Genomic DNA, 27,856 nt, shown 5'->3' with positions numbered 1-27,856 from the left:
GCTCGCCACAGTGACAAAATCAGAGAGTGGAGAACTCCACAGGAGGACTATTAGTCATTCCAAGAACCACTGCCCGCCCCTCCCCACTTCCTGCAAGGCCCCAGCACAGGGAAACCCACAGCTTGTTCCCCTGGACTCCCCCACATTGGCTGACCGGGAGGACACACTCAGGGGAACAGGAGCTGCACGAGGATTGGTCAGACCACACTGGACAGCCTTGGCTGAGGAAGTTCCTCTGGCTTCCAGCCGTCAGTGAACACCACCCTCTCCAGGAACAGATGTCCTAGGCTCTAATTGAGAGCGAAGCACCCACAGCAAACGCGGAGCGGCCCCAGCCCTGCTCTTGCCTTCCCCGGGCAGCCCCGATTCCATCTTACACCAGCTCCCAGGAATGCACAGCCCACCGTGACCCTCCACAGGCCTTCAGCAGCCAGGGGCCACCCCCTCCTCTATCCCAGCATGATTCACTCTGGATAGATGGGTTTGCCGGCCCCAGCAACGCAGAGAGGAGGCTCTGGGGAGATTGGAGGGATGACTGGCCAAGATGGAAGCCACTTACAAAAGAGGTCTCCAGGCCCAGGCCTGGGGTTAGTGGGAACACTGGGCTGGACCCAGTCCACTAAACATGCAAAGTCCTAGTGGCTCCCCAGCCAAGGGGGAACTAGGTTGTGTGGGATCCTGCCAGCTGCTGAGTATGTCTGCGCCAATTGTTCTTTCCAGAACTGAGAAAATGGGTTTGAGATCCACTGGATTCCCCTTAAGACAGACTCAAGTTAAAACTCCATAAGCCCCTCTGACTGGGGGGCCACAGGGATGTTTTGGATCTCCTGGAATCAGCTGGAATCAATGCCCAGGAGTCCCTAAAAGATCTAGTTATTTCCTTCTCCCCAGAGCATGGTCATCCTGGTAAAGGGGCCCTTTGGAGAAGGCTGAGAGAAACTACAGTATAAGCTTTGGCAGGGCACCGAGGTCCTTTATCAAGGGAACCTGGCCTCTCCTTCTTTCTGGAGTTTTAGGTCTGTAAAGTGGGGCTTAAGTCTGGGAATTGACTTAAGGGCTGTGACTTTCTATTGTTCTGATTCAGGTTAGACTTGTTCACTTGACCTAGAACTTGTCTGCTTCTGCAGGTGATGGGAGATTCAGTAGGCTTCTCTTATCACTGGGAGGAGCACCAAATGCACTTGCCAGAGCAGAGGTCTGCAGGAGTCAGACTCTGCTGTCCCTGCAGGGAACATGCCGCCCCCTTGTCTTTGGTGGTTGATTGGCACCACTTCCTGCCACTCTGAGTTACTCCTGTGGCATTGGGTTTCCCAGTTTGGTGCTGCCTTTCCCACTGGGGTCTGGCCCACAAAGAAGAGACACTACAGAGCTCTTCAAGGAGTCAGGGGGCCTCTTACAAACTTACTCATCACCGCATGGTGAAGGGTGTGCATCCTTGACCCTTCTGGCTGAGCAGGTCTTCAATGACAAACCCACTCCAACAGTTCAATCTCCCTCAGCCTCGGCATCCCTTCCCCTATGTTAGACCAAGGCAGGCCCAGCACTTCAACTCATGGTGGGCTTGGAAGGTTCAGCTAACCAAACTGTCAGAGCCCTTTCTAACTCCTGAGTCACGACATTACGAGCAGAATTGCCGCTCAGTGAGTTCATCACAAATCAATACCTACATTGAGATCCTGCGTTTTAAAATCAAGATGATGACTACACAGTGTAATTGGCCCCAGGGACAGGGACCTGATGTGTAAGCTTCGTAGCTTCAAGGCACATACATGGCTCTCCAGACCAATGCAGAAGCCAGGGCAGGGAGAGAGAAGTCTTGGGTCAGGATGGCTGACTCTACTTGTGGTGAGGCTAAGGGTGCAGAAGCCTCTGGGGTGTGGGCAAATGAAAGGAGAACAGACGCTCTGAGGCCATGGGGTAACTTGAACCTGTGAGTGACCAGCAGCTCTGCAGGTTAGCAGAGAGAGAACCGGTCCCAGTAAGACAGTGGCGCGAACCCAAGACAGAGAGGCTCGGGGGCTAAACAGGTGAATTTCCAAACTGCAAAATCCAGAAGGGGCTTTGGGGAATGCTGAGATTATTACAGACACAAACTGAGAACCACTTTGAAAACAACTTCCTTCCTAGCGCCGCCAGGCTGCATGGGAGGCCATGGGTGTGGTCAGCATCACATCTCAGGCTGTGGGAAGAGTGAGTGGGAGATGGGAAAAGGTGCTACTGGAAGCCACTGATTCAGAGACCACGAAGGCCCTCAGTCTTGGCTTCTAGGCTTCTGTGGGCCTCAGCCTCTGAGCAGGGTCCCTGGATATCCTGTTCCCCAAGTCAGCAGTGCCCCAGCCCTGCCGAGCTGGCCTGGCCACCAGGAGAACCTGCCACACCAGGAGGAACTGCCATAGCCGTGGTGTAGACCTCAGAGGACAGTTGTCATGGAACAGCCCTGAGCAATCCTGAAGGCTCCTCAGGAGCAGGCAGTGTGTCTGAGGCCCATTACCCTCAGGTCTCCATCTCCCCTGCAGACTGCAGACATGGGCCAGTGATCTCCGAGGCTTGCTGCACTCCAGAAGCCCTGGCTCTGTGCCATTAGCTCCCTCCAGTCCCTGCCAGCTCAGCCCCAGAAGGACCACCAGAAATTCTTGCCTTTATCCCAGAGCACATAGAGGCCCAACTGGCCATTGAGTCCCAGAGACTAACCCCAAAACAACAGAGAGGCTTACAGAGAGAAGCTCAGGAGTCTTCACACCCTCCTGCCACCCGCTAGCTGTGACCCTAACCCTAACCGCCTGGGACAACTCCTGGCCTTCAAATCCTTTTCCTCCTCTCATTTAAAAAGAGAAATCTACAGCTGTGGGGGTGGCATGAGCAGGGAGCAGTTCAAACACGTGACGATTACTGGGGGCCATGCTCAAAGTGGCCTCAGATGGCCTCCTCAAAGGCTGTGAGGGATTTTGGTAGCCATAGGTGGAGACAGCTATCAAATGCCATCTGAACAAGCCAATACTGCCCAGCTCAGACCTGTGGCCCGGCTGGGGTTCAGGTGGGGCCAGCCAGGAAGGAAGCCTGTGGGGGAGGAGCTGGGTTTCCTCTCTCCCATTGGTAGCAAAAGCCGAGACCAGAGTGTGTCACCAGGCAGAGCTAGCCCAAATATTCAGATGATAGAGACTTCCTGGTGCCAACAAGGTCTGAGCCCTTTTCAGGGACTTGTAGGGTGGCACTCACCACTGTGTCACCCCAGGGTGCTGTCCACACTCACTTGTGTACATGGTGGGCTGGGGGCTAGGAGCAAAGCATAGCCCTCTTTAGCTGTGTCTAGGCCAGGACCAGGCAGGACAGGGCCAGGTGCCCAGAGGGACACAGCTTACCCTGCATCCCAGGAAACAGAGGTGAACCTGGGGCCACCTGAATCCAAAGTCAGGAAAGAGGCAGTGTGAGAGGGCACTTTCCAGGAGGGCAGACCCCGTACCGGAGGCCTGGATCTGCCACTTACTGGTTCTGTGACTTTTCTCCAGTCTCCTCAGCTTGAAACTAGACCCCACTTCTTGGTGGTATTGCTAAGATTAAATGAAAAAGAACAGTTCCTGGCACACAGTCAGCACAGAGTGACAGGAAAACCTACTTCCAACCAAATTCTGGCGGCTCTCTATCCTAGGATTCTACACCTGCAGATTCAACCAATCTTGGGTCAAAAATGCTATGAAAAAAAAATGTCTGCACTGAAGATGTACGGACTATTTTCTTGTCATTATTCCCTAAACAATACATCATGACAACTCTTTAAGCAACATGTATAATGTATTAGGCATTATAAGTCATGTGGGGAGGATTCAGAGTATATAGGAGAATGTGTGTAGGTTATATAAGAAAAGGACATCATTTTACATAAGGGACTTGAGTGTGGATTTTAGTGTGGGGGAGGTGTGCTGGAACCAGCCCCCCAAGGACACTGAGAGATGGCTGCATACCCTACCCATGATTACTGGGGGTCATGCTCAAAGTGGCCTCAGGGCACCCAAATCATTTCCCTGGACACCCCTCAGCTCAAACAGCTCTAAGTCCTACCACTATCTACTTTTCTCCCCCTAGGTGAAATTCACCTTGGGAATCATCACAGCGCTGTCAGGTTTATTTGGGATTGGTTGAAGAGAACCGAGTTGATCAGTTTCTCAATTACCTCACAATTGCTACAAGTCCCAGATTTCTGAGCAATCATTGCTGAGGGAAAGCCAACATTTCTTCTAAAGTTGGAACTGTCTTTGCCTGGCCCAGCCTGTGTATTGCCCTTATGCAGGCTACCTGGACTAAGAGCTGCCCGTTAGGGAGGGACTTCCGGGCCAGGAGCAGCTTGCCCTTGACTTTCCTAAGCCTTTCCATTCTCTCCTAGCTCAGGTGCAGGCCCGTCTCCCAGGGCTGCGAGCTTCTCACAGGTAGGGTCCACGCAGGCTTGCTGGAGGGACACCAGCCTGCCCAGCCGTGAGGGCTGTGGACGGCCAGTCACCAGCCCTGACTTGTTGACGGAGCAGGAGGGCGAGCACCCAGGAAGAGCCCCCCTGGCACAGCCCCTTACTTGTATGCCTTGGTGTTGTAGGTCCTCTCTCCGGGGAAGCCGAACATGCCACATACCACGTGGGAATTCTTGGCCGTCCAGTGCTTGTCACAGATCTGTCTCCAGGCCTTGCCTTCCTTCACCTCCACGTAGCCCTCTGTCACGGGCGTGCGATGGCGGAAGGCTGAGAGGATGGGGCGGATCCGGATGTCCTCCACCTGGATGTTCAGGTTCTGGAGAGAGGGAAGCAGAGGGGTGACGACCCTGGCCAACCCCAGAAGGGGTGCCAGGCAGCAAGAACTCCCTCAGCAATAACAGAGGGCTCCGATGCCCCCGATGACCACCCAGCCCAAAACACAGTGCTATGGGTGGGGGAGTGTGGCTGCAGGGATTGGGGGGGGGGAGCAAGCGTGACCTGGAGCAATCAAAGAATTGAGGGACCCAGGAGTTCCCAACAGTCTACCAAAGAGCCCAGAGAGCCATGGGCAGTAGCCTCCCCCTGCATAGGTCTCAGAAATCAGAGCATGAGAAAGTGTTCTTTGAATTTTCATGTAAAATCATCTGGGTTTTACATTTTACTCTAAAGTGTGTGTGCATCTGCCTGTGAGTGTGTGTGCACACGTGTGCGTGTCTCCTCCAACAACCTCGGTGAATTGAAGTTCCAGGAAGATGAGCCCCAGGTCTCCTAAAGCAAGTGGCACTACCTCACATCGCAGGGATAGCATTCCTGCATTCCTCTCCCCAGAGGCCTGGAGGAGGGGCAGGGCTCCCAGGGAAATGAGGTGGGTGCCCAGTGTGTGCAAGGGGCCGGGAAGGTAGAGAGGGTTACTTGATTGAGGCAAGGTGAGATTCTGAATGCTCCAGGTGCCTTGGAAAGTCCCCTCCTCATCTTTCTGGGCAGTGGCAGGTAGAGACTGGGGTCAGGGTTGGGAGGATTCATTGGCAGGGCCCTCGAGGAAGCCAAAGAGGCTGGAGGGGAGGATGGAAGGAAGAGCTCTTCTCCCTGTCACGTGGGTTCTCCTCCTCACAGACACTGAGCTTGAATGCGCTGTGCCATGCCTACCACCCAGAAGGAGGGGGCCACCAGAGGCCACGCCCAATGAGAGGAGCAGTAGGAGGGGGTTCCTTGGAGTCACACGGACACTCTTTAGGCTTCTTTGGGACATCCTGCATCAGTCCCTAAATCCTAAGGAAGCTCCATTCTGAATCTCTCACCTTCAGCCCCCCTATTTCCGCCCCTGCTCCTGCTCTAGAGGGACACGGCCAGCTCTTGCAACAGTCTCTAACTGAGTCGCTGCTCCCACCCATCTGTCAGCCACCAGACAGTTCTTTCCAAGACACTGATTTAACTTGTTCTTTGGCTCCTCTTTATTTATACAATGCACAAATGACTTAGAGAGATGCTCATGGCACTTCATGACTGATTCCAACTATGCCTCCAGCCCCCTTGATGTCCCCAGCTCAAAATCAATCCCCAGACACCACAAAATGCAGTATATAACTGTATCAGCTATCAAGAGTGCTTTCCATTGCTGAATCCTATGCCGAGCATGTTCTGTGTGATCTCTTGTTCAACCCTCAGCTGTAGAACAAGGTAGTTTACAGCTCTCATCATTCCCATTTTCAGGCAAGGAAACCAACTGATTGATTCCAGTTTCCTCCCCTGGACCACCCTGAGGTGTGGTGTAAGACGCACTCTAAGCTGGGCCAGGGAGGGAGAGGTGGAGCTGGTGAGGGTGAGACTGGAAGGCTGGAACCCAGTGACCTGAGCACCCGAGCCTGTCCAGCCAGGATGCAAATGAACCACAAGGTTGAACAGAAGCATTATTAGGGTGCCCAGGGACTCAAATCCTCCCGCCAACTTCAGGGTCCAAAGCCAGTTACTGCTCCACAAGTCCTGCAAGGTGGCGGAAAGTATGTGGCTCAGAGTGATGGCATTTGGCCCCGATTTCCTTCCACGCAGAGCGGAAGGAAAGCCGCCAGCGGCAGCATTATGTTTCCCAGCCTGGATCCTGGATCCTTTACAGCCCTCATTCAGGCCCTAGGACCCGTGCCACCGAGACACGTGGACAGGGATGAGCCAAGAGGGGGCCTGAGGTCTAACCCCAGTCGTGGGCCAGCCCCTCCCGCCTCTCCCCACCTGGGGAGGCTGGCTGGCATTCCAGTGTGGAATGCGTCATGCCCAGAAGGAAAGTTCCAGGCTGACCTCATTCCATTCACAGATCCCTTCCTTGGCTGTGGGGCAGCAGCGTAGGCTGGCTGACAGGAGACGTGACCCTCAGCACTGCTACTATAGGAGGAGGAAGACCCATGCTGGACACAGGCCCGAGGCCAGCAGACACCGTCCCACCTGCCAAAGGAAGCTGGCCCTCTCCTGTTTCAGTGCAGGGTCCCCCCAGTCGACTGTGGGCTCCAGGACGCTGGCCATGAGGCCCAGCTGCCACCGTCCTCATTCTTCCTCCCAAAAGAGGGTGTATGTGCACGCGCCTGAGAGTGCATGTCCCTGTGTCTACGTGTCATGTGTGTCGGAATCTGCATGTGTGTCTCTGGGAGCAAGTATCTGCATTTGTGTCCATGTGCATGATGACATGCATGTGACCAGTTGTGGGTGTGTGCCTGTGTCACCCTCTATGTGTGGAGTGTGAGTCTGTGGGCAGATGGAAAGGGACCTGTCTGTCCCTCCACTGCCTCAGGAAAACAGTCAGGATAGGAGCTGCACTCCTCTTCTGAAACGGCGCGTCTTTCCCTCACTCCCTGGAACCAAATCTTTCCCCTTCTGTAAGGCTTGAATAACTTTCACTCACTCATACACTCGACAAAATATAGACTCCGAGGACCTTGCCAGGCTTCTTCCCTACATCCCACAGGGCCCTGCCTCTTCTTTGAAGAGTGATCCAGAGAGCCATCACTAATCAAATACCAATCAATTGTACACGAGGCTCTATGCATAGACTTTTGCATCTATTGATCGGAGCTCTTGATTCAGGGTATACCAACCTATAAGTGACGACATGAAAAGACGGTGAGGTTTTGCAACTTGCCCAAGTTCACAAGCCAATATGCAGTAAAGTAGGATAAAAACCGAGTCCTGACTCCAAGCCTGTGTTCCAGGCTATGGTGACCACCACACTCCAAGCAGCCCTCACCCTCATGCCCAAGGCTTGTCCATTACCTGGTATTTCAGAGGACACATAGGGCTTAGACTTCTGGGTGGTCCCCTCAGGGCCTGCCCGGTGCTGTGCACACTTGAAGCCCAGGACTGCACCGTGTGTCAGGTTGGACTGTGTATGGAGGGGAGAACTCGGCCCCAGATGCTCTCCTTCTCAGAGCAGTGGGAGCAGCGGGGCAGCCTCAGTAGATTGCACTGGGCACTCGTACGAGTGAACCAGCTCCTCCAGGCTCCCGGGAGAGCTCGGGTTGGACACCACATGCAGGCATGCACGGTCCCCTACTTCACTGCTGTGGAATCCCTTCTGAAACCACAAGTGCTAGATTTTCTTTTTCCCAGAAGTTCAGCCCCAAAAGAGAAGGTTTGAAAATAGACACACATTTGTCTTTTTTTTTAACAAAGGGCTCTCTAAACTTGCCAATTTAACATTAAGCCCAATAGCCTAGAAGCTCATCAAGCACCTGGCTCATTTAAAAATTCAAATGAGAAAGCTGGGTACAGTACTATTCCCAGCTACTCAGGAGATTGAGGCAGGAAGATGGTGACTTTGAGACCAGCCTGGGCAACTTAGCGAGACCCTGTTTCAAAAACAAACAAGCAAACAAGGAAAAACACCACCAATGAAAAACCCCCGAAAACCTGAATGCTGCCCCTTTGGCAAGAGATGATAGTGGCACAGGCCTCCAAAAGGGTTCCTCCCTAAGGACTTCCAAAAATCCCGGGACTTGTTCCATCCCCCCCCACTCAGGGAGGCCCTGAGAGTTAGATAGAAGCGCCTGCTTCAAGAAGGGAAACCCAAGGTGCAGTGAGGCCAGGGACTCGCTGAGCTTCAGCCAGTGGATTGGTGGGAAGAAGGGCTGAGGAGGGAGCCTGGGGGCTGGGACACCAGGCTCATGCCCGGATGCCATTTAACATCTGCAGCATCTGTCCATGACTTCAAATTCCAAAATGGAACAGTCTGGGGCTGTCGCCAGTGAGAACTGCATTTTGAAAGTTTAGCTGAAGATTGCATCAGGGAACCAGGGGGAGAAGCAAAGCAAAGGGGAAAATGAGCCTTAAGAACCTACTCAACGTTGGTCTAAAAGCTCAGCACTGGACAAACGGCCTCCCAGGAGGGACGTTTGCAAGGCCTGATCTCCCTCTAATGACCTGTCCCCTTTCCTCGGTTCTATAACACCCATTTTTATTTCATCACAGGCCTTCCCTCTAAGAAGTCATCCTGGGGGGCGGTGCTCGGGTAGGAAGATGTAGCATTATGCAACCAACATCTAACTAGAACCTACCACAAGCTAGTTCCCCACGCCCTCTGTTCACATAGCACACTGTCATCCTCTAAAGCTGACACGTTCCTGCATCTTGCTTTTATAGCCTGTGGCTGTCTTTATTTGCCTATTTTTTAAAATGGCCTGCCAGACTCAGACCCATCTTCCCCGCTGCCAGCCTGCCAGCTTCCTCAGCACCTTAAACCAAACACACCCAAGATGCCCTCAGTCCTCCTTCCTCTCAGGGAGCCGAGTGAACCTCCTGCCCAGCCAGCTTGGCAGACCACAAGCCTCAACTCCTTTCCCACCCTCTCTTCCTCACTCGCAGTTGGCCTCGGCAATGCCTTTCTGTCTCCACCAGGTTTTCAGCTCCACTTCTATTGCACAGACAGGGAGAACTGTGGACGTACCAGAAGGGCATCCTAATCCCATCATCTCCCGTCAGCCCTGTGCTGTCTGCTGGGCTCTGGTTTAAGCTCCCACCACCCACAGACTCATCCACTCTGACCATGGTGTACCCACACGTCTTGCTTAGACCTGTCTGGGGCTTCCCAACATCATTGGCTCAAGCCATCCTCTGCGATTCCCTCTTCCCTTCTCTCTACCTATCAGAATCCTACCAACCCTCAGGATTAACTCTCAAGTTAATCATTCATAAATACCTGTTGAGGGCTGCTACATCCCAGGGGTTGTATGAGAACTTGGAACACACAGGACAGGTGAGTTCCTTGCTGCCTTGAGGTGCCTAGGCCAGAGGGCAAGAGACAGCACCACCTTCTCCATGACTACCAGTACTAATATTTATCTTTCCCTGTGTCTTTGCCACCCAGTTGTACTGTTAACCTCCCAAAGGGCAAAACTGCACCTCGATCGTTATTTGTATTACCCACAGCTCTTACTGCCAGCCACACAGTGGGTCCTCAAACATTTTAAATAAGCCAATGATATGTATTTTAAAATCTAACAATAGGAGTTTAGCTTAGAAATGTCGGGCACCTCAGCCAGAAACTTTAATAAAGACTTCCTTTATTCTTAGTTGCATGCAAGATAAACAGCCAGGTACTTCTTTTCTCTCTTCCTAATATAAGCACTGCTTACAGGACTTACGGATAGACATGGGGATGTGGCATTTTGTCCAGGCATTTCTCTTGTCACCAGAACTATTCAACATGTCACCACGACTTCCCCTAAGACCTGACACCAATAAATGGTTAATGAGCTGAATGAGATGCTTCGGATCCTCATCATAGGTCCAGATGTGCAAAAGAGCAAAAAGCAGACTGTCTATAAACAGTGCGAGGAAATTGTGTTAGAAACGTCTCCTACACTGTAATTATCCCCTTTGGATGATCAAATCAGGAATTCATAGTTTAAGAAGCTGCGGGTAACATTCTCTAGCCAGAGTCTGACTTCTGACCCAGTCAGACAGAATAAAGTGCGATAGGAAAGGCATTTCATTGACTCCTGTTGCTAGGCTCTACAGGATGGAGAGCAGTGGGGGGGCCAGGGGTGTGGTAGGGTGACGAGGAGAGCTGAGGTCATACTGACGCCACCAGAGGAAAAAGCCAGCAGTCCGTCTGGGCTTCCTCCTATAAATCAAAAGCTGTGCAAACGCTGCTGGGAAATGGAATGTTCCCGGTTACATTTTTCCAACCTGGAAGCGTTTGGGCAGGTAACAGAGGCTGCTTCTTTGGAGAATAGGCAAGGCCTGCCATCAGCAGGAAGCTAAAGCCACCTGTTCCAGTTACCAGCCCCTCTGGCCCAGCAGCTCCTCGGTCCTTGGTGGAGTTCTGAGGCTAAAGACCAGGCAAGGCCTGGGCCAGGCCAGATCATTCCCCCATGCACCCTGGTTCCTCATAGCAATCATCACCATGGTAACCAAGCAATGGGTCCTGAAACCATCTTTCTCCATTGCTGGATGGCAAGCTCGAGGAGGGAACCCCTTTATCCTCATGCCCAGTAGAGGTGTTCAATGAACAGATCCTGTAGCTACATACAGCCTCATGGGGATGAGGTAGGAGATTCCTCAGCACTAGCCACCAAGCACAGCTGAGGTGCCTCAGATGAAGCACTCAGGCCTCTTGCAGAGCCAAGCTGGACACTACCAGCCCTGTCCTACTTGCGGCACCAGACCACCCCACAGAACGGGGCTGCTCACCAGAGCAGGGACAGGCTTTCTTCCACCCTGCTCAGCCCCACTTCCATAGAACAACCTTCCCCCTTTTCTCTCCCATCAATCTTCTCTTCTCCACACTGCCACACAATGTACTGTCCCATCCATATAAGTTTGAGTGTAAAACTGCTCATTAATTTCTGTCACCTAAAACAAATGGTAATGCTCCTAGTTCATTTATGTCATCCTTAAATAAGTACGATTTTACTTACTTGTTGGTTTTATCTCACCAATGGTTAGAATGATGTTTAAACTTTGCATAAGGTCCCAAGGGCTCCACCTTGGCCAGAAACCAATTTTCCAGATCCACGAGGGTGTGCACAATTTCAAATATTTTATTCTGTTATCTGCATAAACACTCTTGCTTTTTCAGACACTGCGACCTATTTTTGGTTGGGAAAATAGGTCACCTTAGAGCTTCTTCTCTTGTGTCCCTTGTGATGCCTGGCAAGCCCTAGCCACAGGGAGGCTCTCAGAGAATAATAGAATCATGGAATGTGAGTGCTGGGCAGGATCCTATACTTCCTCTTGCCTAAGTGCCCTGGGAGGTGGGAGAGATGACAGCTAGGACAGCTTCATCTGACAGCCCAGGTGGCCTAGGATGCAGGGCTGCAGGTCTCTTCCTCTGCTCTTCACTCCTTTGCCAAAGACTCCAGCACAAATCACTCATTGCTACCATTTCTCCTACCACAGGGAAGCCGTCCAGTTATGTTTCAGTAATCGGGGGGAAGGGGTCACCCCTTTCTAAACTGCACACGGGTGAAAATAGGCCCCTTTCTTTCCTAATGCAACCTGCCAGGAAGAGGGCAATGAAGCTCCTGGCTGGGAAGCGCTCACTCTTCTGGAAGTCTCTCTAGAGACTCTTCCTTTGGGGCCTCCACGCCCTGGATCCCCAAGATGCAGTCAGATAAGCCTGTTGCTTAGGAGGGTGATGTTGGAACATTTGGCAGCTGACTGTGACTAATAAAAACCAGGTCTCCTGGAATTTAAAAAATTCACAGCAACCCTAGTCCCTGTGGTTTGGAGGAAAAGAAAGGGCTTTTTCAGGTCTCCCAAGTCCTTCCAGAAGAATGTAAGAGAGCAGAGGGTAGGGGTGCCAGATTCTCCCCTCTAGTGGAAATGAATGACCTCCCGACTCTGTCCTCATCATCCCTCTGTGGGCCTCTCAGACCTTCCTAGTTTGCCTCCTGTCACGGGGAGAAACTGAGGCTCAGAGTCAGTTGGGGATAGGCAACACGTCAATCTCACAACCCGGGGATTTCCTATCAGCCCTGGTAACCTATTTGCTTTTTTTGCAAAAGAAACTTTCAAAAACGGGCAGGGAAGAGGGAGGGTGAGGAGGGGAAAGACACACTCCTGTTTCCTGGTGTAACAACACATGGCCCCCCCCAGGAGCCTTCTGGAACATGTGACCTAGCAATGTGCAAACCAGCCAGGGAACAGGGGTTTGCTCAGAAGGGTGTCTGGAGTTGTCATCTCTCCTTATCTAATGCTTTTTCCAACTTGTCTACCCGCCACAGACAGGAAACAAAGCCTCGTGGTTTAAGAGCCTTTGAAACCCTAGGAGGTTTGGTTGGGCCTGTTTTCTGGGTTTAAAAACAATCTATTTTCCTGGAATCCACATATTGCATGTTTTATTATTTGCTCCTGCCTACCTCCTTTTTGCTGTTGACCCAAGCCTCATTTTCTTCTATCAGCCAAGCTTCTCTTTTGCAGTGCAGTGTCCAGAGACCCACAGGGTCAGCCACTCTGGACACACAGCTGCAAGACTCAGTCTATGAGACTGGAACCCAAGTGTCCAACTCCGGGGTCTAAAAGTGAGAATCCACAGCCAGACGGTACAGTCTGTGTTGGGAGAGGGGAGAACTGAGATCCCATCCTGCTAATTTCCTGGATGAAATGGTCACATGACCACCCATGAGAAGCAGATGCCCTTTCTCTTGCCTCTGGAGAGGCATTTACCAAGTGTCAAGGAGCCCCTGAGCGAGCCCTGAGCAGACGCCAGAGATCAGGGAAGCACAGTTAGCTCATCAAGTGAAATTCCATCAGCCAGGCTCCCGAGCTTCATGACTCATACCTCTGGCATCCCTGAGTGGGATGAACTTAGTTCTTGAATCAGTAGTAGGGACACCAATGTACTGCAGCACTTTATAGTCTTGCAAAGCACTTTTATAGAAATGCTCTGATTCTTCCCCCTGCAGAGCATTTAAAACTGCCTTGCAAATGACGAGTGCATGCTGTGTCATTCTAAGAAACTAATGCCACTGTGGCTTACTGACCATGGTATTTGCCCAGTGTTCTGAAAACTGGCCAATAAGGTCCAACCTGTGAACTCTCCCTTGGTGAGGGCATTCATCTGAGGAAGGCGAAAGTTTCCCCCATCTACAGGAGAATTTACAAAGAAGCTCCCAGGATGCTCCGAGCCCAAAGAAATCCAGGAACATGATTAATTAGCCAATTAGGTGAAACTTCATCAGCCAGGCTCCAGACTTCGTGACTCATGCCTCTAGCATCCCTGAGGGGAATGACCTTGGTCTAGGCTGGTGCAGTTTTCTGCCTGGGTAACTCTAATGCCCGGTGGAGAAAGTGCAAGACTGTAAGGGTCATCTGTAATTTTGTGATCTCTCCCCAATCTCTAGACATCACTGAGGGAGTATAACGCAGAGCCTGAGTCACATCTCTGAAGAGTAGGGGTGGGAAGAGACAAGGGTGTCCTCACCTCCATCAGCCCAGGGGTTTACAACTGGGTCACAGACGCAGACAGAACACTAACTGACACTTCATTTTGGACTGCACTTCACTCCTAGCCATTTTTGAATTAATTAAAAAATAATTCCTATCAAGGAAGGGCTTATATATACACACACCCTTGGGTGTGGAAGAGTGAGGATGTGAAGGTGCACCTGAGTTCAAGGTCAAGGTTGTGAGGGTCCAGGGAAGAGGCAGGAGAGGGCCCCAGCATACAACACATGCGCTAGTTGGCCTTGTGTGTGTGTGTGTGTGTGTGTGTGTGTGTGTGTGTGTCTGGGGGCAGGGAAGAGGTGGTGCCAATCTACACAAGGGTTTACAGTGCCAAGAGCTAGCTAGTGGGCACCTCCAAGGAGGGATAGTGGGTACATTTTCAGTCTCAGGGAAAGAAGGGATCTTGGGGTTCAGCAATCACCAATCCCACTCCTTTCTCCACATAGGAATCTGACTGTAATGCCCTGGCAGGAGGCCGTTTAGTTCCTGCTTGCGCTCCTCCAGGGACAAGGAGCTCACCCCTTCCGAGGGAGCCATCCACTGTGGGCTCCCCACAGCTGAAACTGGCTCCAACACCCGGCCCTCTGTCTTAGCTGTGGGAGCTGAACAGTATTATAGAATTTCTCTCCATGGTAGTACCTCAGACGTTTGAAGAGAACTGACACGCCTCGTCCACCTCTCTCTCCTTGACTGAAAAACTGTCAGTCCCTAGACGATGTGGTTTCCAGGCTTGTTTCTGTACCGCTGGTGTGACCTGGTCAAGAGATGGACTAGAGCTGAACTGGCGAGGTCACTGAAACCACCCGGGTCTCTGTGGAGCACTTTGCACTCACTTTTCAAGTTGGCCCCTGCTGTGTGTTTGGTCAATCAACACCACAGAGATTGGGTTTTAGATTTGTTTGTTTGTTTGTTTTTTAATAATCAGTGTTCTTTAGTCACTTTCCCTATTGCCTGTACTCTTGTGGCTGATTCCTTTTCTCCATGAACCATGACACAGGATCTTGAAGGTAACATATGAAAAAGGTAACGTCTCTCCTTAACAGGTTACATTTTGAGTCTATTATTGTTACATTTGGAGACTGTTATTTCAACCTACAGTAGTTTTCCTGAATCTTTATTCCACAATTTTAAACTCCAGCAGTCCCTCCTAGTTTTCTGTTTCTTAAATATTTTATCAGCCCAAATCTCAATAACTCCTGAAGCTTGATGGGTCAGCAGAAGCAGAGCCCTAAGGCTCACCATTAGAGGCCATCCCCTGTGCTCATACTAAATTAGTCACTAGTTCTCCCTGGGTATCATTAGTCAGTACCCAACAACTCCACCTAACTGCATGGCCACCAAAGCTATGTCTCATCCTCTCATCCACAAGAATTTAATAGATGTCATTTTCTTAGCCAAAAGGAATGATTCCGTGACTTCAGCGGCTGACACAGGCCACTCCATCAGGTATTTTGGAGAAACTTCTCTGCATCCCTCAAGTGTCCCCTGTAGGTGGTCTGGGTGGCTCCCTCTCTGTCAGGGCTGACTGTAAGCATGAGCTTAAGCCACAATGCCTGAGATGCCAGAATCTTCTGGCAACTCACAAAGGCTTTCCTTAGGCAACCTCAATATAGGTCCCCACATGACCTACTTTTAATGGACACCAAAGAAAAAAATCCCGGGGGACGGCCCATCAGCTGAAAATTCCTATGTTCAGGGTCTGTGCCTGGGCAAGGGAGCTCCACCCTGGCTCGTGGTCACTAGAGTGGTCTGTGTGACAGCGAGAGAGTGGCCTTCTAGGAAAATGCAGGATGATGGCTGTGAATGTCCTCTGACCCTTCAAACCAGATGTCTGCCCTGACAGACCCTCTGGATTACTGTAAATGCATCTGGGCCTGAGATTTTTGCCTGGACAATCTTACTCTTTCCCCAGGGCCCACATCCTGCCCTCGCACATCCTAAGGGCCATGTCTTCTTTTCACCTGGTGTCCCAGACCATGATGTGTGCAGCAGACATCCACCAAGTGTGCAGAACAGAGATGGGTATTGAGCTTCCCTACGAGGGAAGAATAAGAAAGTTCCCTCCAGCAATATGTTTTTCAGATCATCTGTGCCTTTTCCATCCCATTAGATTTCTGCTTTTAATATGACCCTCTTAACCCCCACCTCAAATGCTTAGTATTGGAACTGGCACATAGTAGGCATTCAATAAATATTTATCCAATGAAGTGTCACTCACAGAGTCCTTTCTCCAGGATCATTTTTTTTTCTAGTGGAAGATGAATGTTCCCATTTCCTCAACCCAAGACCCACTGATGTTCTGGCCAATCTTCCTCTTATCCACACCATCCATTCTTTTCTTATGCCAAGAAGCCTGGCGCTTCACTGGAAGCTCCCAGTGAATTATCCTGGCGTTCTACGTGGAACAGAGGTCTGTTAAAGACGTTATAATGAGGGTCACTGTCCTATCAGGCAGGGAAATGCTATGAAGGGGTGATTTGCTCCTAGATCTTTCTCATCACTGGTTTAGATCCTCCACCTAAGGAAGAGCTGCCTTGAATTTCTGGGGAGAAGAAAATTTGGGAGTTGGAGATTCCATTCCCATGAGGTACCTAGAATTACACTAAGATAGAGCTCCTGCCTTCAAGGGCTTCTCAGAGAGATGAGATGCATACCAAAGGGTCATAAAGAGTAGAAAATTCTGAGAGACTGGGCTGCACAAGCCCACCTTCCAAATCAACTCTATGGTAAAGCAAAGTTGCCGTTGGTAAAGTTTAGTTACCCAGCAAAGTGTGTCTCTGCAACACACCCTCTGGTTATCTCCAATGGAAGAACACACTTCCAAGAGTCCACTGGAGGCGGTCCAGCCCTTCCAGCTGAGGAATGGATGGGAATCCTTTCCACGCTCAGGGCAGGGCTGGACCTGTTCCCAGCGTACTTGGCCTGCCCTGGGAACACAGAGAGAGAAGCAGGGCAGCGTGAGTCACGAGAGGAAAACACATGGACCACAGTCTGGGGGGCACTGCCTCTGGGGCCCAAATAAGGCCATTTCAAGTCACCTTTCATCAGCAGTACTGCTGGGGTGGACTGGAGGCCAAGGCACAGTGAGGCTCCTTGACCCGGGTTCATGGTAGATCCCACAGTCCCTTGGGGATGAGAGTTAACATGGTCCACGGGGACGGGAGTCTCACTGCCACCTTTTCTTGTCCTACCTACACATACGAGGAGAGCAAGAAGCATTTGTTTAGCTGTTTGGGTAAAGTTTGTCGAAAATAAAAAAAAAGCTCAATCTGAAACTGCGCCATAAATGTCAAAGGGTCACAAGTCCTGTTGGTCTCTTCTAAGTGCTGACTGGGGCTGGCAACATTAGAGTCATCGGAGGAAGCTTAGAAAAATAAGTTGGTCTTAAAACAGGAAGTTCTATTGCAGGAGGTCGGGAGCAAGGCCCCAAGTCTGCATTTGTAATCTGGTCCTCAGCTAGATTTGGGACCAACTATCCAGTGGTTTCCAGCCTCCAAGATGGCCCCCAGTGATCTCCATCTTCTGTATTCATGCCCTTATATCATCTTCTCCCACACAGTACCAGGGTTGGTCTGTGCGATCAAGAGAATGCAGCAGAAATGATGGACATCACTTCTGAGATCAGGTTTTAAGAGACTTTGGCTCCTACCTGGTGCTGCCCTCTCACTGTCACTCACTGTGGGGGCAGACAATCACTATGTCTTGAAGACACTCAAGCAACCTACGGAGAGGCCAAGCCAAGGGAAACAGAGGGCTCTCGCCCACGGCCAGAAAGAGACCAAAGCCTGCCTACAAACACAGGAACTAGCATGGGGTGGGGTGGAATCTCCAGCCCCAGCCCACCCCTAACTGCAGCTTCAGGAGACTGAGAAGAATCAAGCAGCTAAGCCACTGTGCCATCCCGACTCTCAGAAACCATGCGAGATAAAAAATGTGGTTGCTAGGCTGAAAAATCCAGGGAAATGTGTTACCCATCAAATAATAACAAATACATGGTCCCAGTCCAAAGGGCAAGCTCAGAAGGTGTGTCCTGCTCGCCTTTTTAGCTTCAGGTCTCATGCATGTTTGATGCATCTTCTCTCCAACATCATCCCGGGCCACACTCTGTTCTCCTGACTTTGTCCCAGTTGTTCTCTGTGCCAGAAATTCCCTTCCCCCATGAAGGCCATCCCCAAAGTGTCCTCACACACAGATCCAGCTGGGGCAGGTCTCCCTTGTTTGTGCTCACACACACCCACTTCTTAAAATCATCAGGAAAGAAGTGAGTTACACGGGAGAAGGAAAATGTCCAGGTGACGAAGTTATCAAGAAGCCAGGTGACGCACCCCTGGAATTTCAGTTACAGGAAGATTGCCAGTTCCAAGCTAGTCTCAGCAACTTACCCCCGTCTCAAAATAAGAATTAAAAAGGAAGTCATCAAGAGCATGTGACTTGCCTCTATCTGGTTGAATAACAAATTGTCAAATTTGAACCCAGGAATCCTTTTATCACTGCACACCACGCCAACGTCTTCTGTGTGCTTGCAGTCGGTGACACCCCAGCCGTTGGAGGAGCAGGCTGCCAGGGTTGCCTCTTTGCCAGTGCAGTGGACATTGTCCAACCAGATGGGCCCTGAAGGAAGCAGAGGAGAGAAATCAAGCACCATATCAATGCAGATCAGGTGTCTGGGAGGGTGGGTACTGATTTTTGGCAGCTGTGTGTGGCTATCATTTGATTTCATGTGAAGATATTGCATCTGGTCCTAGAGCATCAGGATTCCCTTGCCCGAATAGGCAGCTGATGTGATTTGGGGAAGTGGGAGGCTGGAAACAGTTAAGACAGAATCAGATTGAAGCTCAGAAGCCATGTGGTGTAGCTGAAAAAGCAGGGGCATCAGCGACTGAGCTGGGTTTGAGTTCTAGCTCAGGCACTTTCAGCTGAATGATCCTGGTTAAAGCTAAAGTGGGGTGACAGTGGCACTTGAGCTGTAGGGGTGTGTGTTGATTAGACAGTGGATAGCACGTACCTGGTTTACTGCCACCCCTTAGTTACCAAAAATGGTAATGACAAGGAAGAGAAGGATTTTAGTGTTCCTGACGATCGCCCAGGCCAGCTTCACCTGCCATGTGTGGTAGAGGCTGACCTCTGACCCCTTGGGGAAAAGCAAAGCTATTCTGCAATTGAAGATTTGCAGATTTGGGAGCAATTTCCCATGGATTACCTCCTAGATCTTTCCGTACCTTGGGGAAGAGGACACGGTGGCATGATTATTTCCACATGAAGGAATCAGAGCCCCGGTTCAGAGAGGTATCCCACATGTGCCAGGCTTCTGACCCCAGAGCCTGGGCCTCAATTCCCTGCTCAGTGCCCTTTTCATTTCTTGATGTTTATTAAGCTTGATTGAGAGATGGGCCAGTTGCACTAACCCAGAGACCCAGCTCTTCACATTCCAGAAGGTCATTGTGGAATTCTGCTCACCTCCTGCTCTTTTATGTCACCTGCTAAGTAGAGAATCCTGTGTGCAAAGAACTAGAGATTAACCACGGTGAGTTACCACCTTACACCATCAGGATGGCTACTATCAAAACAACACAGAAAATAACGAGTGTTGGTGTGGCTATGCACCACTGGTGCAAAGGTCTAATCATGCACTTGCTATGGAAAGCAGCAAGTTGGCTCCCAGCGACTTAGGAGACTGGGGCAGGATGATAGTGAGCTCAAAGCCAGCTCAGTAATTTAGTGAGGCCCTAAGCAACTCAGTGAGACCTTGTCTCTAAATAAAAAATATTGAAAAAAGGGCTGGAGTTGCGGTTAAGCACCCCTGGGTTCAATCTCTGGTGCCAAAAAAAAAAAAAAAAAAAAAGTAAAATAAAACTATCATACAGTCTGGCAATTCTGGGTATATATCCAAAAGAACTGAAAGCAGGGTCTCGTCCAGGTATCTGCACACCTCTGGTCACAGCAGCATTATGCACAATGGCCAAAGGGTGGAAGCAAGTCTAGTGTCTATTGACAAATCATGGTACATAAATACAATGGAACAGACTTAAAGAGGAAAACGTTCTGACACCTATCACAGCATGGACAAACCTTGGGGACATCAGGTGAAGTAGGTTAGTCTAGATGATTCCACTTAGATGCAACACCTAGAACAGTCAAACTCTCTCAGAGACAGGAAACAGAATGGGGTCGTCAGGGTCCAGGGGCAAGGGGAGTGGGCCGTGTTTGTTTCATGGGCACAGAGCTTCAGTGCTGCAAGATGGAAATGTTCTGGAGATGTCTACACAGGAAAGGTGAACATGCTAAATATACCTAAAAGTGAACTACTGCACTGTGCACTTCAAAATGGTGAAGGCGTAAATTTTTATGTGTGTTTTACCACCATTAAAAATAAAAATTAAAAGAAAATGCCAGGCATGGTGGTGCACGCCTGTAATCCCAGTGGCTTGGGAGGTTGAGGCAGGAGGATCACGAGTTCAGAGCCAGCCTCAGCAATAGCGAGGCACTAAGCAACTCAGTGAGACCCTGTCTCTAAATAAAATACAAAATAGGGCTGGGGATGTGGCTAAGAGGTCAAGTGCCCCTGAGTTCAATCCCTGGTAACCCCTCTCTCCAAAAAAAAATTTTTAAAAAGGTGCTGGAGGGTTTTTAAATAGTGATTTTTATAAATGCCTCTACCAAATGAAAGAAAAGAAAACCAAGAGTCTCGTTTTTTTCTCAAGGCTCCTTTTAGAAGCCCACTGAACATTAGAGTCCCACAAACCTGGGTTCTAGTCCCATCTACCATGGACTTGGGCACTAGTGACTTGGTCAGCTACTTAACTAAGCTTGGTTCCCATTTTTCAAATAAAACAATGCCCAATCAACAGGTAGCCATGGAGATCCAACAAAATAATGGGTTTGCCTGGGACATACTCAATCTTCCTTTCCTCCTCCCAGGAAGTCAGGAAAATAATACATTTTACTGCCTCCATGATCAAGGAAAAAAGAAGATTTAAAAACACCCCCATTATAGAGATCAGAAAATCAAGGAGGGAAGCTGAGGTTCTTTAAGGTCAGGGAGGCCACAAGGGCCAATCTTCTGACTTCCAGGCCTGGTTGGATGCGTTCTGCTCTGATGGATGGTTAGTCTAGTCCCAAAGGAGAGCGCCTCAGACACGTTGTGGGAACAAAGAGTTTATTGAAAACATCTGGGCTGAGGTTTTCCAACTGGTTTCTCAATCTGGCCTGGTTCCCAAGCCGTGGAACTCCACTGAAACAGATGCTCCCTAATCGATTGCTGTTTCTACAACAAGCTCGTGTTTGTCTTACTAAGTACTAGCAACGGAAAAGACCCTCCACCTTTCAAGCGGGGCCTCTCCCTTGGAATGTTCTGTAGCTGCGCTGCCCAAGAGCTGATGGTAAAAAGAAGTGGTGCCCTTATTCCATCTGCAGCGGCAGAAACCATCCTCGCTAAGGGCTGGAGCAGAGCAGCACACCTTTAAAGGAACCATGTAGAGTTGCAAAGCCTGGATGCTACGGAGTTAGCTTCACGTTTGAGATGGAGCCTAGGAAGTTAGCACCCAGGAGTGCTGAGGGAGCTAAGCCACGCAACAGCTGCTCTCTTCTGCACCTTCAATGGACCCCCAGTGAGGCTGCTCACACGTACCTAAGCTTGGCCAATTACTTTTTCTTAATACGTAAATCTGAACTTAGAACAAGACGACATCACCATGCTTGGTCTACTCTTTAGCGCAATTTCACATCAATTTTTTTGTTTTATTTTGTGATTTCCCCCTATACACTTAGTGCCCATCTCCTAGATTGTTCTGATTCCAGTGCAGTCAGCCTCTGGGCCTGCCTTCAGGAACACAGGATGGATCTAGGCGTAGACTGGCATCTAGCTTGCTGGGAAAGTGGTATTTGGGACACAAGATGAGGCTCACACTTTGGACACAAAAAAGCTATTCAATCAGAAGCAAAATTTCCTTTTACTTTTTCCACTCATTTACTCTATGAAATGCTTCTCCTGATGAGAGAAGAGATGTGTGAACAAATTAACAGGTCCTTTGGAGGAGAAAGATCATAAATGAACTTCCGTTTGAATGCCAGGCCTTGGGCTCTGCCAGGGTAATGGAAATTGTTCAAGTTAGAATCTGCAGGGTCATCAGCTTTGCGGTTCTGATCAGGAATAGGGGTGCAGTTGGGTGGAGAACCTCAACCTTGGTTCATGAGGCTGGGAGCCACCCAGAGGGTGTTAAATGGGCCAGCTGCCTCTTCTAGAACTAAAAGGGCCGTGGTTTATTAGAGGTTCTGTGAGCGCTGAGACCTGCTGACAAGCCAGGCTGGAAAACCGGTAGGGGAGGGGGTCCCTTGTACCTCATTCTCATTACTTCTGCTTGAACTACACAGGAGTCTGGGAACTCCTGGAAGAGTGGCCTCTTTTAGGATCACAAGCCTGATTTACAGGTCAAACTCTAATGGGGCACAGCCCAGGGCACTGGCCATACTCGGGTCATAATAGCACACACCACTGTTGTGTCAACTGCTTTCGTATTCTCCCAGATCAAAATGGATCAATCAGCTGATACTTAAGGAGTGCCCGACAGGTGCCCAGGGCTAAAAACAAGCCAAAATTCCACCCATGTCAATGAAATTCACATTTATATTTAAAAGGCCTCTCATAATGCAAACCAAGTACCACTTTAGATGAACAGCCCGCCTCTTAAAGCCCTGGACACAGGACACTGTTCATTGAGTCTAGCATGTATTTCTCTCTGTCCTCTCCTTGAACTACGCCTGCCATAACCTTGATGGCTTCAGTGTTCACAGATTGCCCTTCTAGTATTCTTGGATTCTCGGTCACATACCTCCTCTGTCCAGCGGCCTTCCTCCACCCAGCTGCAGCGGCTCCTCCATGGTCATAGCTCACACCTTATTGTTACCAACCACTGGGCCTTCCTCCACCTCCATTTCACACTTCCACTGTTCATCTGTGCCCCTCCTGCTATCTTTCTATTCCTTTAATGCCACAGTGTCTGCAGGGACCCTGATGTACAGATGGCAGCAGGCTGCATGATCCTTTACTCCTTCAATACCAAGCATGAGCTCCCTGGACCAAGCTTTAATCCCTCCCTTGACTCTTCAACTCTTCATCCACATCATCCTTGAAGAGCAAAATCCCACCCAGGAAAGCCCATCTTTCCAACTACCCCCATGCCTGCTCTTGCTGAGAAAAACCATAACTACTTTGTCTGATGACAGGTAAGCTTTAAATTTGGGCAGAAAGAAAATAAAGTTGTCACCAGAGACAAAAATACCCCACTGTCATTGGAGAGTTCTTATCACAAAATAATGAAGCCTGGAGCATCTGGAAAAAGCCGTGAGCCTGATGTTGTCAGCCCTGGATCCCCCAGCTGGCAGTATAAAGAGGTGTGGACGTACGCAGGAGCCCTGGAAGTTTTAAAGAAGGCAGGAAATGGATTCCAAAGGTCCCACATCTGCTAACCCATCTCGGCTGCTTTGGCTCTAATTCTGCAAGAAGCCCAGAGCGAGCTGCTGAAAACATTGACTCTACCAGCTCCTGAGCCAGATCTCCTAACAGGAAACTTTCCATTGCATGGAGGTAAGGCATGCAGGGCATGGTGCATGCGTCCTTTCTCCTATGAATTTCTAGAACAGAAGGAAGGGTTGGAAGGGAGACTAACACTTGTCTATTTCACTGTCTCCTAAACCAGTTCACAGACACAATCCTGGCACAGGCTCCCAGAAGCTCAGCTCCCCACCACCAGCCCAGACTTTGGAAACCAGAAGACTGTGGGTTTAGGTCTGAGGTGTTCTGTATTTTTCATCCCCTCAGGAGAGTCCTACACAGTCAGTGCAGCACTGATCCAATAGTGCAGGACAGGAGTGTGGCACCTCTCTCTAGTTGGCAACCCGGCCCCTGCTGGTGGGATAGCTACCTTTGCTTTACCAAGCCAGGGAAGAACTCAGCTCCTGGAGGGAAATTGTTTGAACGATGCCCTTCACCTCTACTTTCCCTTTGGGGAACACAGGCTGAGGATTTCAAGAGTTCTCAGAGAGCCCAACTTCCAGATGGGGAAACTGAAGCCAAAGAGGATGTGTGTCTCCCTATATGGAAGTCTGACTGGCTTCCCGTGTGCAGTCAGTCACACGCTGCATGACAACATTTCAGTTGACTGCAGACCATGATTGTAACAATGGTCCCCCAAAATTCTATACTATCACCTAGTGACCTCCTAGCTGTCTCAGTTTGTGCAAGGACACTCTATGATGTTACAGCAACAAATCACTTAATGACCCATTTCTAGACCTTATCCCCAACATTAAACAATGTGTCCTTAGGTCAGCACTAGCTCTGAGTTGGGTTTAGGTCTCCAAGATCCACCTTTCAAAGCACCTACAAGCTGCTGCTACTTCTTTCTTTCAAGATAAAGTAATTTGAATCTAATAAGGGAGGAAAGAATGGGCCAAAAAGGGGTGAAAAACACAAAGTGACTCTGTTCCTGTCATGCCCAAGGCCACACTAGCACGTTAGTGTTAAAGCGATGAACTCCACCTGGGTAGAATGCGCTAGTCCCTGGGCAGCCTTTGTGAGACAGGGCAAAGGTCCTGCTCTGAAGGGGCCATCTGAAGGAAGGCATGGTTCTCTTGGGCAGATGATGCAGTCTTCAGGGAGGTCATCGGCTTGGAGAGATGCTCAAGGTCGATTTCAGCACCCGCCTAGGGTCGCTAACCATTCCTGGTTTGCCTGAGACTTTCTGTGCTCAAACCAGGAAAGTCCCAGACAAATTAGGATGTCCCTCCCAGGTGCCCTCCTACCCACTTTCCTGCAGGACGCAGCCTGCGGGCCGATGGAGTAATAGCAGGATTGTATTCAGACTCGATAGCAATTTGAGCTTTCTTTGACAGGCTAACCTACAGAAAACTGCTCCCCGTCTTGCCAGATGACAGGCACTGAGTTTCAAACACAGAGCTTTTTACCTTCGCCCTTGCCGTAGGAGGAGCTGGCCGTCCAGGACTTGGCCTCCACATATCCCAGCTCTCGGCAGACGACGTGCGCCGCGTGGATGGAGAAGTCGTCGTCGCACACCGTGCCCCACTGGCCGTCGTAGTAGACCTCCACGCGGCCCTCGCTGTGCTTCCGTTTCTGCCCTGCCAGGCGCACCTGGATCTTGGCCACATCAGAAGGCACCTGGGGCTGGTGGTACTCTGGAGCTGGCTGCTGGAAATACTCGGGGTACTGGAGCTGGTAGGGCCAACTCTCGTACTGTGCCAGGCTCAGGGAGGGCAGGAAGGCAAGCAAGGCCAAAGAGCTGCAGAGGCAGGGGCAGACAGGCCTCGCCATCCTCGTTGCGGTGGGAGGATCCCTCCGAAGGAGCCCTGAGGAGTCAGGGGCAGGCAGGGGAAGCAGCAGGGGCCTCCTGGAAGGGAGGAAAGTCACATCAGGGTAGAGTGTTTGGACAGGATTCAGGGTTATAGACATCCCAGAACCTCCGAGTTCACACTTCTGGGCTTTGTATGGGAAGCTTTCTGATTCCATGTTTCACCCATGTCCACTCCACCTAGCATCTGGGCCATACGGGTCAGTGGGGGCCACCTCTTTTGCCCACCTGCCTTCCCATATCTCTAGAATGCTTTTCTCAATAGGGTTCCTGGCCAGGAACACCGCACACTGGAACTCAATTTAAGAAGAGTTTTTAAACGTCTATCTATGGAGATGTGGGCAGAGTTCAGGGGAACTCAGGAAAGACGGTGGGGAACCCTGGGCTGGCAACGGAGGTGAGCTTTACCACCCACGGGGCTTGAAGGGTCCCTGGGGGAGAAGTGGATTCCAGGATGGGAGCAGGGATGTTGCTAAAGGGTTTCAGAGCCACCACAGCTAACGGGGGGAGGGGAATGGTGGCCCTCACTCCCATGTTCTCTGGTCTCTTTCTGGTGCCTCCTATTGGGCAAACCCAACTCAACCCACCCTGAAGACAAGAGAGGGTGAGGAACCCATTGGAGGAGCCCAGTGGACCAGCCACCTGGGATCCAGGGGCTGGTGGAGAGGGAGGGCAGTGGGTCCGATGGGGGATGGGGCGAGTGCAGGCTGCCACTCTGCACCTTCCCTGGCTCCCACTGCTTCCATCCTCTCTCTTTTTTTTTTTATTTGTAATATACATATTTTTTAATACAAAGTCAGATTTTAGAAGTTGTACATAGAAAGCAAAAAGCACTTTACATATTCATAATTAGCTTTAATATTTCTTTATACTCTCATTCCCCAGGGCCAGCTCACCTCTGGTGTCCTCCACGCATCCCTACTGAACCAGCCTGCAGGGCCGTCTCCTGCCGAGGTTGGCCTGGGATCCTGACATTCTTCTGCTACCTGCCCAGGTACTTTCAGGTGCCTAACTTGGTTACATGCCTCTTAGGGCAGGGCTTGTGCATTACTGTTCTCTGGCCCCTTCATGGTAAATTTCATAGGCTCCATGGACCCGTTTACTGGATGGGAAGATAGTTTGGCTCCAGGGACTGAGCTGCTAGTGGGGTGCAGGATTTGAGTACCACCCTGAAGCTGCCCATGCTGGAGAGTCTGGCAGGTTTCTGTGTGAGCTTGCCCAGTTCTCTAGGGGAAGGCATTCCCACTGGGCATCACAGACCAGAAGGACATGGCCTCTTTGAGGAGCTGAAGGGAAGCTTCTCCTTCTCCTTCTCTCTCTACTCCCACACGTATCTAAACCTTCCTCTGCTCTGCTTTTGGGCACCCACTCACACTCACTTCTGATCATACCATGCCTTACATCCTGGACCATGAGGAGGGCAACCACCCCTAGGGAATCAGTCAAAGCCCCCTCAAACAGGCCTCAGGATTTGTCTTTAGCCAAACTGGGAATCGTGCAAGGGAACCATCCTGAGGTCAATGTCTCACTCTCAGAGCAGCCAGTGTCCTGGTGACAATCTCCTCCTTTTCATAGTGACTATTCCTGAAGAACTCAGGAGATTAGGACCAGCCTGCTCCTGGCCCAGAGGAGAGGAAATACGCTCTCTGTGGCAAACAAGAAGAGGGCCAAGTGGCCTGTCACCAGCCAGGGAGGCAAGTTAGCAGAATGGGAAGTTAGCAAGTTAGCAAGCTCTGGAGCCAGAGGGTCTCAGTTTGAATCCTCATTCTGAACTTAGTAGCTGTGTGGTCTCCAGGGCAATATTTCTCCTTGCTTCAGTTTCCTCATCTACAGAATGGGGATTATACCCATACCTAGCCCACAGAAATGTTCTGAAGATTAACTGAAGGTCACCTCATAAGCACTACAGGAGCATCTGTGGTCAGCATATCCAGTAGAGCCTGATTCTAATTGCAGAGGTCAAGGAACCTCCCAAGCCTTGGACCTTACATCACAGAGATCTGGGGCTTTACAAGGACTGCAGGCGCATCTCAAGGAGGAGGAAGCAGATTGGGATGTGGGATCCCAAAGGGCAAAAGCAGGACGAGAAGGTGGAGCCACAGGAGCATAATACACTCACTGTGACCACTGTGCGCAGGGGCAGGGTGATCATGTCCTCAGCTCACGGTGTGTTACCCTTGGGGGAAGGACCAAATGACTTTCCCAAAGTCACAGCCACCCAGAGCTGCCGAGCATCTGCCAGGAAGAGAGGCAGTTCCACGGGTCTAGGGATGCCCATGGAGCCCAGAGCCCTGCGGTGGATGCCAGAGCACTGGAAGCCCTCATTCGTCACTGGATCCCCAGCAACTCATATCCCGTGACTCACAACAAGGTCAGAATTGATGGGGGTTTCTGAGACCGACCCCTTCAGATCACACCCTGACAAACTAGGCCGTGGCTCCAAAGCAGAATGGTGGCTTGGCCAGGCTCCCCTCCTGGCCACAGAGGCTTGGGGACCTTGCGGAGAAAAGGAGGCAAGTATTCAATTTCTTATTGCACATGGGAGAAAATGAAGACGGAGAGGGTCAGCTGCACAGTTAGTGCAGACGAAGCTGGAACTGGTCACCC

The 27,856-nt window shown here is 50.5% G+C and overlaps 1 protein-coding gene across 4 annotated transcripts in view; it reads right to left on the bottom strand.

Annotated features, from left to right (window-relative positions):
- Loxl2 (lysyl oxidase like 2) overlaps positions 1 to 27,856 on the bottom strand; it is an 84,347-nt gene that overhangs the window by 32,867 nt on the left and 23,624 nt on the right. For all 4 annotated transcript variants that reach the window (XM_076853583.1, XM_076853585.1, XM_076853586.1 and 1 more), the window contains exons 2-4: positions 24,849 to 25,288; positions 18,322 to 18,497; positions 4,562 to 4,773 (exon numbers count right to left, since the gene is read on the bottom strand). In XM_076853583.1, coding sequence (XP_076709698.1) covers positions 4,562 to 4,773; positions 18,322 to 18,497; positions 24,849 to 25,212 — 752 coding nt within the window. In that variant the 5' untranslated portion in view covers positions 25,213 to 25,288. The remainder of the gene's footprint in view (positions 1 to 4,561; positions 4,774 to 18,321; positions 18,498 to 24,848; positions 25,289 to 27,856) is intronic.

This window comes from Callospermophilus lateralis, chromosome 4 (assembly GCF_048772815.1).
Source record: "Callospermophilus lateralis isolate mCalLat2 chromosome 4, mCalLat2.hap1, whole genome shotgun sequence".
Lineage (NCBI taxonomy): Eukaryota > Metazoa > Chordata > Mammalia > Rodentia > Sciuridae > Callospermophilus > Callospermophilus lateralis.
The sequence above is the reverse complement of the archived record's forward strand: the minus strand, read 5'-3'. Positions and strand labels throughout refer to the sequence as shown.